Source organism: Canis lupus, chromosome 38, assembly GCF_048164855.1.
Source record: "Canis lupus baileyi chromosome 38, mCanLup2.hap1, whole genome shotgun sequence".
In the NCBI taxonomy this organism is placed as follows: Eukaryota; Metazoa; Chordata; class Mammalia; order Carnivora; family Canidae; genus Canis; species Canis lupus.
In genome coordinates, this window is record NC_132875.1 from 12,773,988 (window position 1) to 12,788,610 (window position 14,623).

The 14,623-nt window shown below is 35.5% G+C and overlaps 1 protein-coding gene across 1 annotated transcript in view; it reads left to right on the top strand.

Moving 5' to 3' along the window:
- USH2A (usherin) overlaps positions 1 to 14,623 on the top strand; it is a 691,295-nt gene that overhangs the window by 549,163 nt on the left and 127,509 nt on the right. Inside the window, exons 55-57 of the mRNA XM_072814508.1 lie at positions 5,902 to 6,009; positions 13,028 to 13,211; positions 14,156 to 14,313. Coding sequence (XP_072670609.1) covers positions 5,902 to 6,009; positions 13,028 to 13,211; positions 14,156 to 14,313 — 450 coding nt within the window. The remainder of the gene's footprint in view (positions 1 to 5,901; positions 6,010 to 13,027; positions 13,212 to 14,155; positions 14,314 to 14,623) is intronic.

A 14,623-nucleotide genomic window follows, 5' to 3' on the forward strand; every position in this document is an offset into this window, starting at 1 on the left:
TAGTATGCTTCTTTCCTTTAAGAGAGAACATGATTCCCTGTAGGGAAATTCAAGTAATTTGCAGCCACCATAATCTCCACTGCACTGAAATGTTAAATGCTTGGCTTTTCTCCATGCATTTGCCTTTCTCTGCCCTATCTCCCACGCTTTTAATTCAATGCTGAGCACTTGAATGATGTTTTCTTTTCTCCTTCTACTCTTGGACTTCAGGATTAAGTTACAGTCAGAATGGTTCCTTTGAGACATCTCTTTATTTCCCTCTTCTCGTCCTGATCAATTCATGAGTCGTTTTCAGTTGCTGTGCCCTTTTCAATGCCTGTTACTAATATTTCATATATATCTCAGTTTAAGGACCACCCATAGAGACTTACTTAAAATGGCAACAAATTCCAGTTGAAATGCATTGATTTTATTGAGTTTTACGGAGTCATATGTATGAAAGGTCATCCAGTTCATGTAAATCATTTATGCCTGATGGCAGTCGATGCTTTCCTTACAGATTATTTGAACCAAGGCTGTTAGTAATTTAGTCCTCTGACAATATGAAAAATCCAAGACCTAAATAATAGGACGTGGACAATTATGGATTCGAGTCTTGCCTTCCCTCAAGTTAGTCTGTAACTCAAGCAGCCTCCACCATCATGCCCACAGTTTAAAGATATGGAAACTGAGGCACCTAGAGGTCAGAAAGCTGGCCCGTGGCAGTCGCTAGTAAGTATGTAAGGGATTAGGACCCAAAATAATCTAACTTCACAAGCTTCTCTCCTAACAGCAAGGCTGCACCACTTCAGTACATGAATTGTGGAAATGTTCAAAATGGAAATATTTAAATAAATAAATTAATTAAATAAATAAATAAATAAATATTTATAAATATATTTATATATTTATAAATAAATAAAAAAATATATATATATATTTATAGTGTGTGTGTGTGTGTGTGCTTAGTGGAAGTTTCATTAGGCTTTGGGCTACCTATGTCATCACTTTCCTGTGTTTCAGAAGCCCGACCCTATTGCTCTGGGCCATACTTCTCAGGCCAGCTACCCAGACTTCTATCCCCACCAGAGCTTATCTCTATAATAATAGATGAGTTCCTCCACTTGTCTATTCTCTGACTCCCTTACCTATAAAATAAGCAGATAATTGCAGTGCCTCAGGGAGTTAGCAAGGGTTTTGATTATGTTAATATCCATGAAATACACAGAAGAAGGCCCCCAAGTGGTGTTCAGTAAACTTCAGCTGCTGTATTTTTATGTGATCTAGTAATCAATTTCCTAAAAAAATAACTCCACTTCTCAAAAAGTATATTTAATTAATGTATAGAGTCCAGTGAAAAGACAGGTTAAAATGGAACAACAAAAATCCCCTGAGCTTTGTTTTTTGTTTTACCTTACTATAGTTTTTTTTATTGAGTAGATGTTTGAACTAAATACTTCCAACATATTTCTTTCGTTTTAAGAATAGTTGCAATGTTTTCTACCACTTTGACATCTTTCAGATGCTCTTTAATCTTCAAAGGGAAGAAAGTTGTTGAAAAATTTCAACGTGCTTGGCTGTACTCTTACGTGGTGGGAGGGCACAGGGCTTGGTGTTAAAGTTGCGGGTTCGTCTCTACCCCAATCTGATCACTCGTTTGCTGTAGAGCATTTGCTTCTTTGAGCCTCAGTTATTTTACCTGTGAGGCAGGAATAATAATTTCTGTTCTGGTGATATTTAAGGTGAAACCTCTTCACCTTTTCACTAAACCTTTTCATGTTGTTGCTAATTGTCTCTCCCAGAATCTTGTAACTATCTCTAACGTGCATAGGGTAATAACAGCTGCTTATGGTCCCCTTGTGTAACATACAAGAATCTGAACTTGTGTGCCAGCATGTGACATTATTAGTAATTATAATATTAGTATGAGTTAGAACTCTTTTTCTTGCAAGTTACAGAAAACTCAGTCCAAGCAGCTTAACAAATGAGCATTTATTGGCTCGTGTAACTAAAAAAATCAGGTGAAGACTGAAGGCTAAGAAGAATCCAAGACCAAATTTCTTTTTACCTCTGAGTTCTCCTCCATTCTCAAGCTGTGTGTGGTGAACAAAGAACCACACCAGCAGGAAGAATGAAAGTTCAAGTTCAAGGCCTACCTTCCATTAGCCTAAATCAGGTCATAGACCCAGTCCTGAGCAGTGAACATTGCAAAGGGAAGGTGGAACTGTGTCCAGAAGTAGTCAATATAGGAGGAATCAATTCTAAACAAAACACAAAGCCTATTAGTGGCCAAAAGACTGGTTTTCACAAGGAAAACTGGAGCTGTTATAAAAGGAAGTACGATGGGACGCCTGGGTGGCTTAGTGGTTGGGCAGCTGCCTTTGGCTCAGGTCGTGATCCCGGGATCCAGGTCAAGTCTCACACCAGGCTTCTGCGAGGAGCCTGCTTTTTCCTCTGCCTGTGTCTCTGCCTCTCTCTCTCTCTCTCTCTCTCTCTCTCTCTCTCTCTCTCTGTCTCTCATGAATAAATAAATAATTTAAAAAAAATAAAAGAAAAGGAAGTATGAATGGACTCTGGAAGGTAAACATAGCAGCTCTGGAGGTGAAGGATACAAACTGGCAAATGTGAGTTGAAATGAAATGAATAATTCTATCTTTGTTCCATGTGGCCCTTCAATTGTCCCCCTACCCATACTTCAGGACCGGACACAATCCTTGAGGACAGACTGCCCATGAATTAGATTAAGTCCATCTGTCCTTCTCTCCTTCACTTAAGGTCTCATGCCTCCCACTTTTGTGTTTCCTGTTCTTCCATCTTTGTCTCCTTTCCCCAGTTCATTACATCCATTCCTCTTGACTGGTGATGTCTTTGAATTCCACTGGCTTCCTGACCTAGGCTCTCTACCCAATGCTCAGCTCTGCATCCTGGTTTTTTAATTCTGGTACTCCAGGAGCTTCAAGAGCTGCATACTCCTCCACTAGACCTGGCCCAATGCTCTGCAAGGCCAACCCATACCATCCAATTTAAGCACCTGTAACAGACTCCTCTGGCACACTTTCCTTAATCTATCAAAACTCGTAATGAGCTAGCTATTCCACTGCTGTACCATCTCTAAACAGCTGTCTTCTAGTGTTCTGAGCTATATATAAAGTGGATTCCACTAAACCTGCTTCAGAAAGATTTTGTAAAGAATGGACAATTTCTATTTTCATATACTTTAATTTTCTTTTTAGCTGCTATCCTCATTGCAAACATCCTCAGACCTCTCATCAACCTTAGAACACTTCTGTGATGACAAATTTTCTCTACTTTTTCTAAGATGTATCCTAAAATACATCTTCAAGAAAAAGTCTCTTCAATAGTCACTGCTTATTGGCAATCATCTTAGCTAGAACACAAAATGAAAAGGAGAATTAGGCCTCATTGGGGGGGGGGGGTGTTTTGTTTTTGTTTGAGAAGAAAATTCCGAAGAAAGGTCAAGCATTGCTTCACTTTTACCCAGCCATATTTAAGTCTGACATTCAGACAAAATCTAGAAACTATTTATCGTTTACACATTCCCATTATTTTTGTATTATTTTAATAAATATTCTGTAACTAAGGTAGAATTGCTTATACAAGGAATAGATGTTATGGGCAGAGATACTCATGGAACTATGAGGAAGGGTCTATTTGGTCAGATCACACTTTGGCTGGATGTCATAGACATCATAGCCTGACATCTTTATGGAGCACATTTATGGGTTTTGTGTTCTTTAAACAGTATTTAACAAATATCAAATACCTATGATAGGCACTACTAGGGGAAAAAATGATGAAAAAAAAACACTCAAAGACGTAAATCTTACTCTCAAAGGGCTTATATTCTAAGTGAAAAAGTAAGATGTTCAGATGAAACAGTGTTACAAGGGTCTAGACCCCTTTTTCAATAGCAAGAGTAAAGAGGGTGCATTGTGGGACTAAATCAGCCTGCCACTGAAGTCTCTGACCTTCATACTTAGACAATCCCTCCCGTTTTCTTTTGAGCTCTATATTTTATAATCTTTGGCATTTTCCCATAAACTTTTATCAAATATATATGGCTTGGGTATGGCTTAGATCTTTCATCATATTTCTTATCTATAAATCAGGTAAATATCAAAATTATGTAAATCCCCCATAGCATCCAAATGGAAGATTACAATCAAATAAGTATCTGTATCTTATCACTAAATTGATAAGGAAACACAAAGGGCTTTGAAGCTGAATCCTGAAGCAGCTCCAGCTGCAGAACATTATTGCTTTAGCAGAGAACCCAGACGACTGCTCTAATTCTAAATGAACTGGTTAATTTTTTTCATTGATTTAACAAGCATCTACTTTGTGCCTGTCATTATTCGAAGGATACAGTAATATTTTTTTAGATATAGTATCCTTTAGTGATCTTTTAGAGCTTACATCCTAGACAGAGAGACAAACAATAAATAAACAGATGTAATAAAACATCAGAAAATGTTGAGGCCTATGAAGAAGGAAATAAATTGAAGGAAGACCAAGCGCTGGGTGTAGTGTGTAGATATTCCTTGAGGAATCTTTAAAAATCTTTTAAAATGTAGAATTTGAGCAAAAATCTACATAAAACCACAGAGTGACACCTGAATGTCTCTGGAGAAAGTCATGCCACCAAAAGAACAATATATGTAAAAATTTAGCTAAGAATTCATGAAAAATTGATATGATAATTATTAGATCCCTGTTATCATTTGGCCCAATTGTTTGACATATAGACTAAGCCCATTCTTTAAGAAAATTTTTTTAGCTCTGGCACTGTTTGAATTTTCCCAAGAATCAAAGCAAGAAATGTTAGCCTCCATTGACTCCTTGTCGAATGCTGCTAAGGTTCTTCTATTCAAAGAGAGTACTTCTCTGCATAACCCATTTTATCTTCCCAAAAGCCTTAGAAGCTAGCTCCTGTATTTCCCATTTTTATAGATCAGTAGATCAAGGCAAAGAGAAGCCAAATAACTTGCCCAAGGTCACTAGCTATGGAGTCGTGAAGTCTAACAACATATAATTTCTACTGTAAAAGGATTGCCATTCTTATTTTTCCTGAGAACTTATTGAGCAGTTACTGGGCTGTGTCATATTCTGAATACAATAAGCACTATCCTTTCATCAAATTATTCTTAATCAGTGTGTAAAGACAAAACCAATACATCCCCCCAAAACTACAGAGGTTAAGTGTGAGATGGTACTCTGGGCACATACAGAGAAGTGCAAAGTTAAAAAAAAAAAAAAAGTTGGTGTGAATATAAGCTGAATATGGCTTGGGGCTAAAAATGTTGAATCTAACCTTCTTTTTATTTTTTTCCACCTTTATTCATATAAGAAGCAATTGCAGAAACTAGGATGGTTAGCCTGGAGAAGAGAAGACTCAGGGGGGATTTGATAACTGTCTACAAATATTTGAAGAACTGTCATGTGGAAAAGAAATTAGATTTGTTCTATATGTCCCTAGGGGTGCAAGTGATGGAAAGAATTCACCACAATTTAGGGAAAGGACTTTCAAACAAAATAAGGAGAACTCTAGAGCTCTCTAAAGATGGAACGGGCTCTTTGAGAGATGAATACTGTGATTGCCTAGGCAAGGCAGTCTTTTCAATGACCTCTTGTACAAGGGAATCAAGAGAAAGATGGATGGGTGGATGGATTGCATGAATTTTAAGATTTCTTTTAAAGCTTAGAATTTATTATTTTATTAATTTAAATGAAATTTCTATTTATATCAAGCTGCTTGTAAAGTTCATATCTCCATTAAAGAGTATTTTCTGCTGTTAATATTTTTGGAAATTGTATCTACAACTCCACATGCTACTTCCGGTGCTTAATTGATAATAAATAATCCTCTCAAGATGTACTTTATTTCTTGTTTGCTCTTTCTAGGTCTCCAGCCATACACCAACTACAGCTTCACACTTACAGCTTGTACATCTGCTGGATGCACTTCAAGTGAGCCTTTTCTAGGTCAGACACTGCAGGCAGCCCCTGAAGGTAATTAAAAAATATCCATGATTTGGGAGAAGAAGTTTTCATATGGCATTTTGAAGTGAATTCCATAAACCCTTTCATGTCAAACAAAAAAGGAATAAAATCGACAAGTACAAAATAAAATTGTATTCTAGGTTTCCATTCTTAAAGCTGGATTCAACTGTAAGCCTCCCAACATAAATTTTGCTTTCAAGTTCTTTAAACCTTTTAAATTTAGTTTTCTGTTAAAAAAATTATTATATACTAGGATATAAAATTCCTCAAAAAATCAAAGTTAAGTATTTCTGGAATGCCTGATACATAACAAGGACATGCTCACTGCTGATGTTTACTTATTTATTACCATGAAGAACTTACCATCAAGTCAAAGGCACAGGACAAGTACCAAAACTTAAAGAGAGAGAATTGGGGAACCTGGGTAGTTCAGTCAGATAAGTATCAGGGTCTTGATTTCGGCTCAGGTAAAAATCTCAGGGGTTTGATCTTAAGGTTGTGAGATCAAGCCCCTCCTTGGTCTCCATGCTCAGCATAGAGTGTACTTGAGATTCTCTCTCCCTTTGCCCCTCCCACCATCTCAAATAAGTAAATAAATAAAACCTTTAAAATATATAAAGGGAGAATCTGAAAGGTGATGGTAAGAAAGAACAAATGGTCAATAATATTGTAATACTGTATGGTGACTCCACTTATTATTAAGTGACATATAAAACTGCCAGATCAATATGTTGTACACAGGAAACTAACATTGTATGTTAATCATACATCAATTCAAAAAAAATGAACAGAATACTCGAGTTAATCTGAAGAGGGAGAGATTATAACCATCATGAAAATCAAAAAATATTTGTTAGAGCAGGTGAGTTCTGAGATGGACCATGAAGAACAAGGATTTTGACAAACACGATAAGAGATACAGAATTAAACACAGACCATCACCCGGGAAGGCAGATTGGGAAGGTCTATTAAATGTAAAATGTTAATTTTCTATGACACAGCAGTTTTACATTCACTATCCATGCCAGAAAATCCCGCTTCCACAAATGTACAGGGAGACAGGTACCAGGATGTTTACTGAAGCATTTTTGTTTGTTTATTTAATGGAAAAATATTGGAAGCCATTTAAATAGCTATGCATAGGGGAATTGCTAAATAAACTCAGGCATATTCATATTATGAAATTCCATGCCTCAGTTTCAAAGAATGAGACAATCTAAACATATGAAGAGGAAATTCAGAACTACATTAAGCCATAGTTTCTTTTATATATAAAAATACAGAGAAAATCATACTCATTTCTATAGATAAATAAAAATTTAGAAAAAATTCCAGAAGCATACACACATCACAATGGTTACCAGTGGGTTGGGAACTGGGGTGGGTGTTATCATTTACTTTTAGGAGAAAGATAGGCTGAGGAGCTTGGGATAGTGATCAACTAATTATTTTGCTCATCTTTATTATCTACCTGTTTTCAATGTGGGGGAAACAGAGGCATACATGAGTTTCTCAACAGAACTATAATGTTAATTACCATTGGAGAGTCCTGAAGTGCTTGTCCATTACTCTTCTAATGAAAGGGATTGTTGTACCTCAGAATATTAGACCTGAACTTCCTACCAGTAAATGGGGAATAAAATGGAAAGTTCCACATATGGGGCATATGGCTCCTCACCAGGATTTCACTAATGATGTTTTCTATATAAAGAATGTTTCATGTCAAAAAGCTTAGTGTTCCTTTGAAAGGAAGAAACCAGCAGTGGATTTTTTGGAAAGGTAAACTATCAAATGGATACTTTGATGATAATGGATAATTTCTAAAGGATCTATCAACCAGTTTTGGCTGCAACTCAAACATGGTAAAATAACAGGGTCTCTTGCTTCAGTGTACTCATCAAATCCATATATTTAAATTCTTAGAAAATATGCGTCTATTTTCCTACTTTTCCCAACAAAATTTCTTGAAAGAGCTCAGATTTCATGACTTAAAAATTATAGCTTTCAACAACACAGGGGAGTGTGAGATGAGAAATGTTTTACTTGATTTCTTTTTTTAACTTTACACACCTTTCCTTTAACCCAAATAACTGTGCAGAGGAATAATAAACCAAATGGGCTTTCCTCTGCAGAACAAATGTGGATTTAGAATCCATTTTCTGGCTGCATCAGTGCCATTTGTGAATAACTTGTATGTGAAATAAACGTAGACCGAGTACCTAAATTGGGGGTTGCAAGAGAACAAATCAACAGCAACTTTAAGTTCTGTTGTTTTACCGTAAAGTGGAAATAAGCATATTGTATCATGTTAAATTAATAACCCAAATATAACTGATTACCAAATGCCTATTTGAGTGAACCCGACATAGTTTGAAGGTCTAATACTTGAGTGTCCTAAGCAGATAGGGGGAAAATTAAAAGATTAAAAGAAACATTGGTTCATAGTCCCCGAGCTCTTTTCTCTCATTTCTCTTTCATTTTCAATCAAAAAAAAAAAAAAAAAAAAAAAGCTAATGTACATTTCTACCTCATTGATAAGTTGGACATAATTTTCTACAATTTTATCCATACAGAAAACTGTGTACCTTTAGTCAAATAGGAAGAGTTCAAGTTGGATTTTTGTTCTCTCTTTTTAGAATTACTGCTATACCAGCAAGCTCTAATTAATTTTAGAGTTCAGTCATGCAAAATTGCAGGCATGCTTACCTCCAGCATTGATAACGTGGGGGGGTTGGGGGGGAAGAGGAAAAGAAGATGAATCTTTCTCAATTGCATTCCAGATCTCTCTTCCTCTGACCTTTTTTAAGCTGTTGATGTTCCTTTAGATTCCACCTCTACTCTCTGCACTTATAACTCCACAGGATCCCTTTGAATTCTCAAGCACAAGCTTCCAGAGTCCTCTGTTCCCACAAAGCCTGCACTTACAGATTTAAGGCCTATGTATCCTTCAGTCTATAGATGTTTTTATTTAGGTGTTTTGTAAATACTTCAACCTCAGTATTCAATACTTAAAATCTCTCTCCTCACTTCCTAGCTTATTTTTCTAACTTTTTCCCTCCAAGTACCATCATCCATCTCATCAAACCAAAATGGTCCTTCTTAATGCATCTCTCTCTTTTCTTTTTTTAGGTTGTAATGTGCAGTTCTTCAAAAAATCTTATTAACTTTAAATCTTAAGGATTTTTTTTAATGTGCCCTTCCTTTCCATCCCTTCTGGCATTGCCTTAGTTCAGACACCTATAACTTCTCATAATTAGTCTTCCTGCCTCTTGTCATTTCTCCTCTATCTCATATTCCCATTTCAATTCTTTTCCCCCTGTGTCAAAATAGACTGACTTCATATTAGTCACCTTCATAAAATCCCACATCCTTCCAGGAAAAAAAGAAATCCACATTTTCTTAGTAAAGCAAAATAGATTCCTCAAATTTTAACCTCTGCCTATCTATTAAGTCTTTGGGTCTTGCCTGCATGCCATCCAAAGCACCACTCATGCTGAGGTACTTGGAATTCTTCTACACTTTCCTGTTTTTCAGGGACTTGGTGTGGGTTCCCCTGAGTTTAGATCTCTTTCCTACAGTCTCACTAAGCTAACCCATTTTTTAAAAAAATTTGGTCATGTCTCCACTTCCTACGACCACTTTTGCTTCCCATCCATCCCCATGTTACTCCCAGTCTGTGTTGATATTCTTCCTAAGTGCTCCAAAGCACTATGCTTCCTAAGGCATTTAGTAAACTGGATTATAAATTTTTATTTGTTCATCTTTATTCACCATAATACTATGAACTCCTTGAAAGGTAAAGACCATATGTCTTTATCCCCACATCCACAGTGCCTGATGCAGAAAATGATACGAAACTGGGTGGAATGTTGGATAAGTTTACAAATAACAATAGTCCAAAAGTCAAGGCATCCATGATATCAGCTGATACAAAACCGGGTACCCTTACTAGCTTCTAAAAGAAAGCCAATCCACAATAATGTTGGGATTTTTGGATTTGAATGAAGATTTGTAGAGAAATGAGAAGTGGGTAATATTGCATGACACTCAAAACATTTAAAACAAATCTAGTAGACATGCTCTTTTTTTGGTGCTATTATTGCAAAAGACCTACTACCAAGGTTTCCTTCTGACCTTTCCTTCTTATTGCTTTCAGCTAGTTTACCTGCTCCCTGCCTCCCCTTTGAGATGATTTTCCTCATGACTATCCATTTCCTTCTTTGACCTATCTCAACTCTGCCCTTCTAGTATATAGGATAGGTTTTTCTGATGCCATCTGAGACTCAGGCTGACAGAAGGAAGCAGATTCTCTACTTGGGACTCATTAAGACATTTCACCAAAAGTGGATCTTATTCTATGAAAGATTTCTTGCAACCTCAAAGATAATGGTGTCTCCATACCATTATACAAGTAAAACCATAGCAGCTTTTCCACATTTCAATTTCCTTTTATTTCCAACCCAGTGGATACAGGGTTGTTGCCAACGCAACCAGAACTTTCACCAGCTTGTATAAATATGAAACTCAATTTTTATTTAAAACACGAAGCAAACCCAAGATCTTGATTCATGTTATTTCATTAAATCTTCTCTATCCACAGGCTGCACTGACTAAATCAAGGTGGAAACTAAGCAAAGGCCTTCCTAGCACCTTGGTGATTTTTTATACATCCTTCAAGCTGAAAAAGATAGGACTGCAGGAAGCATATTATGAACTAAAATTTTTACTTCATCTCTTAAACTGACAAATTAATATCATGTTAGAATCAGAACTCTAGTTAATTGGTTGACTCATCCAGCAGCTATTGGCATAGAAACCCAGATATAAACGTATACTATCACTTGTGGATTTGGCCAAGTATCCATTTCAAAACAAAATGAACGGCTTTCTTCCTAGGTGTCAGTTGTTTCTTAGAAAATCAGCAAGTTTGAACTGTATTAAGATCTATCTTGATTCTTTCAGGATGTTGCTAAATAAATTGCATTTGAATGTCCTGAAAATTGTTTTTTAAAAATGTCGAATTCTTATCCTTTACTGAATAACTTACACCAGAGATAACAATCAACCAAAAACTATTGATTACAGGGGAACCTAATACTGCATGAGTTTTTAAAAGCTGGAAAAGAGAGTACAGTGTCTATTCAGAGCATACCTAGATGACAACATGAAATGATAGGATTGATCTTCCTCATTGCCTCGGTTCACCATCAATATGTTTGTACATCTGTAAGAGTACTCAAATGTTTGACCTTGAATGACAGTTGCTTATCTATTTTAACTTTTATGCAGAAAAGTAAACTCCTCATAGGAACGAGCCATATCTTACTCACATTTACATTTTCTGGAACTGGGTATATTTATAGTAAGTTTATTTATTTATTCATTATCAGTTAGACATTGTATTATATATCCATAAAATACATTGACAAATAAGACAGAGAAAGTTCTTACCCTCATGAAGCTAACTTAATATTGAAGCAGGAGAAAAAGCAGACTATGCAGCAAAAACAACATAGAAATAATGATCATATTTCATTTCGAGAAACAAATGATTATGATTATGATGTTGTGAGTGTTAAGAGGAAAATAGAAAAGGACATAGGATAAAGGAAAAACTAGGTTAAGATTACTTTAGATAAGGTTAAAGTTATCATTAGAGAAGGTTAGTCAAATAAGACCTCCCTGATAAGATGATATTCATATAGGTCATTGAACTATGAGAGTAAATTGCAAAAATGTTGTGTTGTCATAAGTAAAAGGTTCCAGGCAGAAGGAAGGGAAGTGCAAAAGCCCAGAGGTGAGAAAGAACTAGAAGCATTCTGGGGATAGAAAGTAGTCTGGTGTGGCTGGAGCTGGGTGAGCCAGAATTAGAAAAAAAATGTAAGATTATTCAGGTTATTATAAGGAATTGGAATTATATGAATAATTTCCAAAGGGTTTTATATTTCACAAAGATTACAAAGACTGATGTATATAGTTTATATATTTTTATAAAGATTATATGGAATAGAGAAGGGCAATATTTAAGACTCAGAGACCAGTTAAGAGGCTATGATAGAAGTCCATGAGAGAGAAGAACATAGCTTGGATCAGAAGGGGTGGCAGTAAAGGTATAGGGAACTATATACATTCAGGGTAGAACCAGTAGTAGGCTTTAATGACATTACATTTGGAGGTAAAAAAAAAAAAAAATGGGAGCCTCAGAATAATTCTGTGTTTTGACCACGAAAATGAATAGATGGACAAAATGGCGAGATGAATAGATTGTAACAGAAGAATCAAGAGCTCTGTTTTGGATGTTTTAAGTTTTTGATGCATAGTCATCCAAATGGAGGTGTCAAGTTGACAGTTGGGTTTATGAGTCTGAAGTTCAAGGGAGAATTTTAGTCTAGAGATATGCATTTGGGAGTGTTCAACATAGAGATGATATTTAAAACTAAGACTAAATGAAGATCATCTAGGAAGTGAGTGTTGGAAAAGAAGAAAAAAGAGGGAAGACTAAGTGAAGGAAAGGGCCTAGATATCTGAGGCACATTTTTTAGATCCACTTGGGGAAAAGGAGCAAGTAAATAAGAGAAAAGAGGAAAAGAAGCACAGCACATGTGTCAGAGAGGCGACATATGCTATTCATTGAGTTTGATAATTCAGGTAAATACTACATTATGATTACTTCCACATATTCCAAATAAATAGGCATCAAAGTTTAAAATTCCTGGATTGTCTTTCAGGCCTTGATTAAACTCAGAATAACAACCAAGACAGAGAAATTTTCTACCACTCAATTGTCTAATATTCACTTTCTAAAGACAAATCAGAAATAAAGTAATCAAAGCATTAAAAAATACATTTCTACTCAACTGTATATTTTACCTCCAAAGTAAGGAATATTTACTTTTGTTGTTTCACCATGAGATTTTTTTTTAACAACAGATAAAAATATCATAGTATGTGAGGTGATGGTATGACTTTTGATAAGGTGTATATTTTATTCTAACAATAAAACCTCATTGTGTTATTTTTTTGCCAGGAGTTTGGGTGACACCTCGACACATTATCATCAATTCTACAACAGTGGAATTATATTGGAATCCACCAGAAAAGCCCAATGGCCTCATTTCTCAGTATCAATTGAGTCGTAATGGAACCTTGGTTTTCCTGGGTGGCAGTGAGGAGCAGAATTTCACTGATAAAAACCTGGAGCCCAATAGCAGGTAAACTAAAAGAAAACTTTGCCAATCATATAGGTAGAATTTAAAATTTTTCAGGGCTGGAAAGAATGCATTTCTAAATGAAACAATATTAAATTAATTGGCTAATTAATCTCCTCGTTCATTAGCCATTCCATACCTATGAGATCTTCTAAATCATTTCAGATGTTGAAGACTCAAGTACTAACTCAATTCTTTAGTCTTCAGAGTACATGACATTTTTAAAAAATGTAAATAGTCTTCTATGTGAAATAAGAGCATGAGAACTTTTAAGTATATAAAATACACAAAGTATTAAACATTAAAAATTATCAAATTATCTTCAAAAAACATGCATTCTTAAGTTAGCAATAAAAAAGATTTAAAGCATTTTGTTTTACATCAACTAATTTTTCTTCTAATGTAATGTTTTCTCTGCTTGCTACACTATATATAGGCATGAGTGGTTTTAGGGGAAAAAAGTTCCACATATTTGCAATTCATTCCAATTCATATCTCAGCAGAAACAAAATATATCTTAGATCAACAGATGTTTTACTGCAGAGAGTAGAGATCAATTCAGTTTTATTGTAGAGAGTAGCAGATCAATTTAGAAACATCTTCCTCTAAACATATTTCCCTGAACTCCAACCCATTTAAAAATGGAGAAGATTAATTTGAATCCTTCACAACCTACTGGCACACTCTAAGACCTTCCTGAAATCTTTAGGAGAGTCAGTAATTAGTAGGGGGTTAAAAATAAAGTGGGAAGGGGCATAAACAGTGCCAATCTAGAGAAAATGATGATTGTTCTGGAAAAATTCAAGTCAACAGTGATGTTCTGGACAGCGAGCAGAGAATTTGCAATTTGTCATGAATTTAGGACTAAACAATGGAGAGCAAAGCCAGCAATCATTGTTCAGGTCTCTTGTGCATTGTCTTATCACAATCCTTTCTTTTTAATATAGATACATTTATAAATTGGAAGCTACAAGTGGAGGTGGCAGCAGTCCTAGTGATGATTACATTGTACAAACACCTATGCTGACACCAGAAGAAATCCAGCCTCCATATAATATCACAGTAATTGGACCTTATTCCATATTTGTAGCTTGGACCCCACCAGGTAAATAAATAAAATGTGTGAGCGTATGTGCATGTGCGCACATGTGTATATTTGTGTGTAAAACATTTCAGAGGAAGTTAATTGGAGATAAGGATGGAAATGTGAATTTAGTAAATCAGAAGGACATAACTCATCTCCTGGATAAATATGAATAAAATAATCCAAATTCCTGAGGAATCAAATTTCTAAGTCTGTACATATATAAATTTATGCATACATAAATATAGATACAGATGTAGATATGTAGATAAAGATCTACAGATACCTAGATATATACTTTTCTTTCAAAGAAATACTTTCCTTCAAGTAC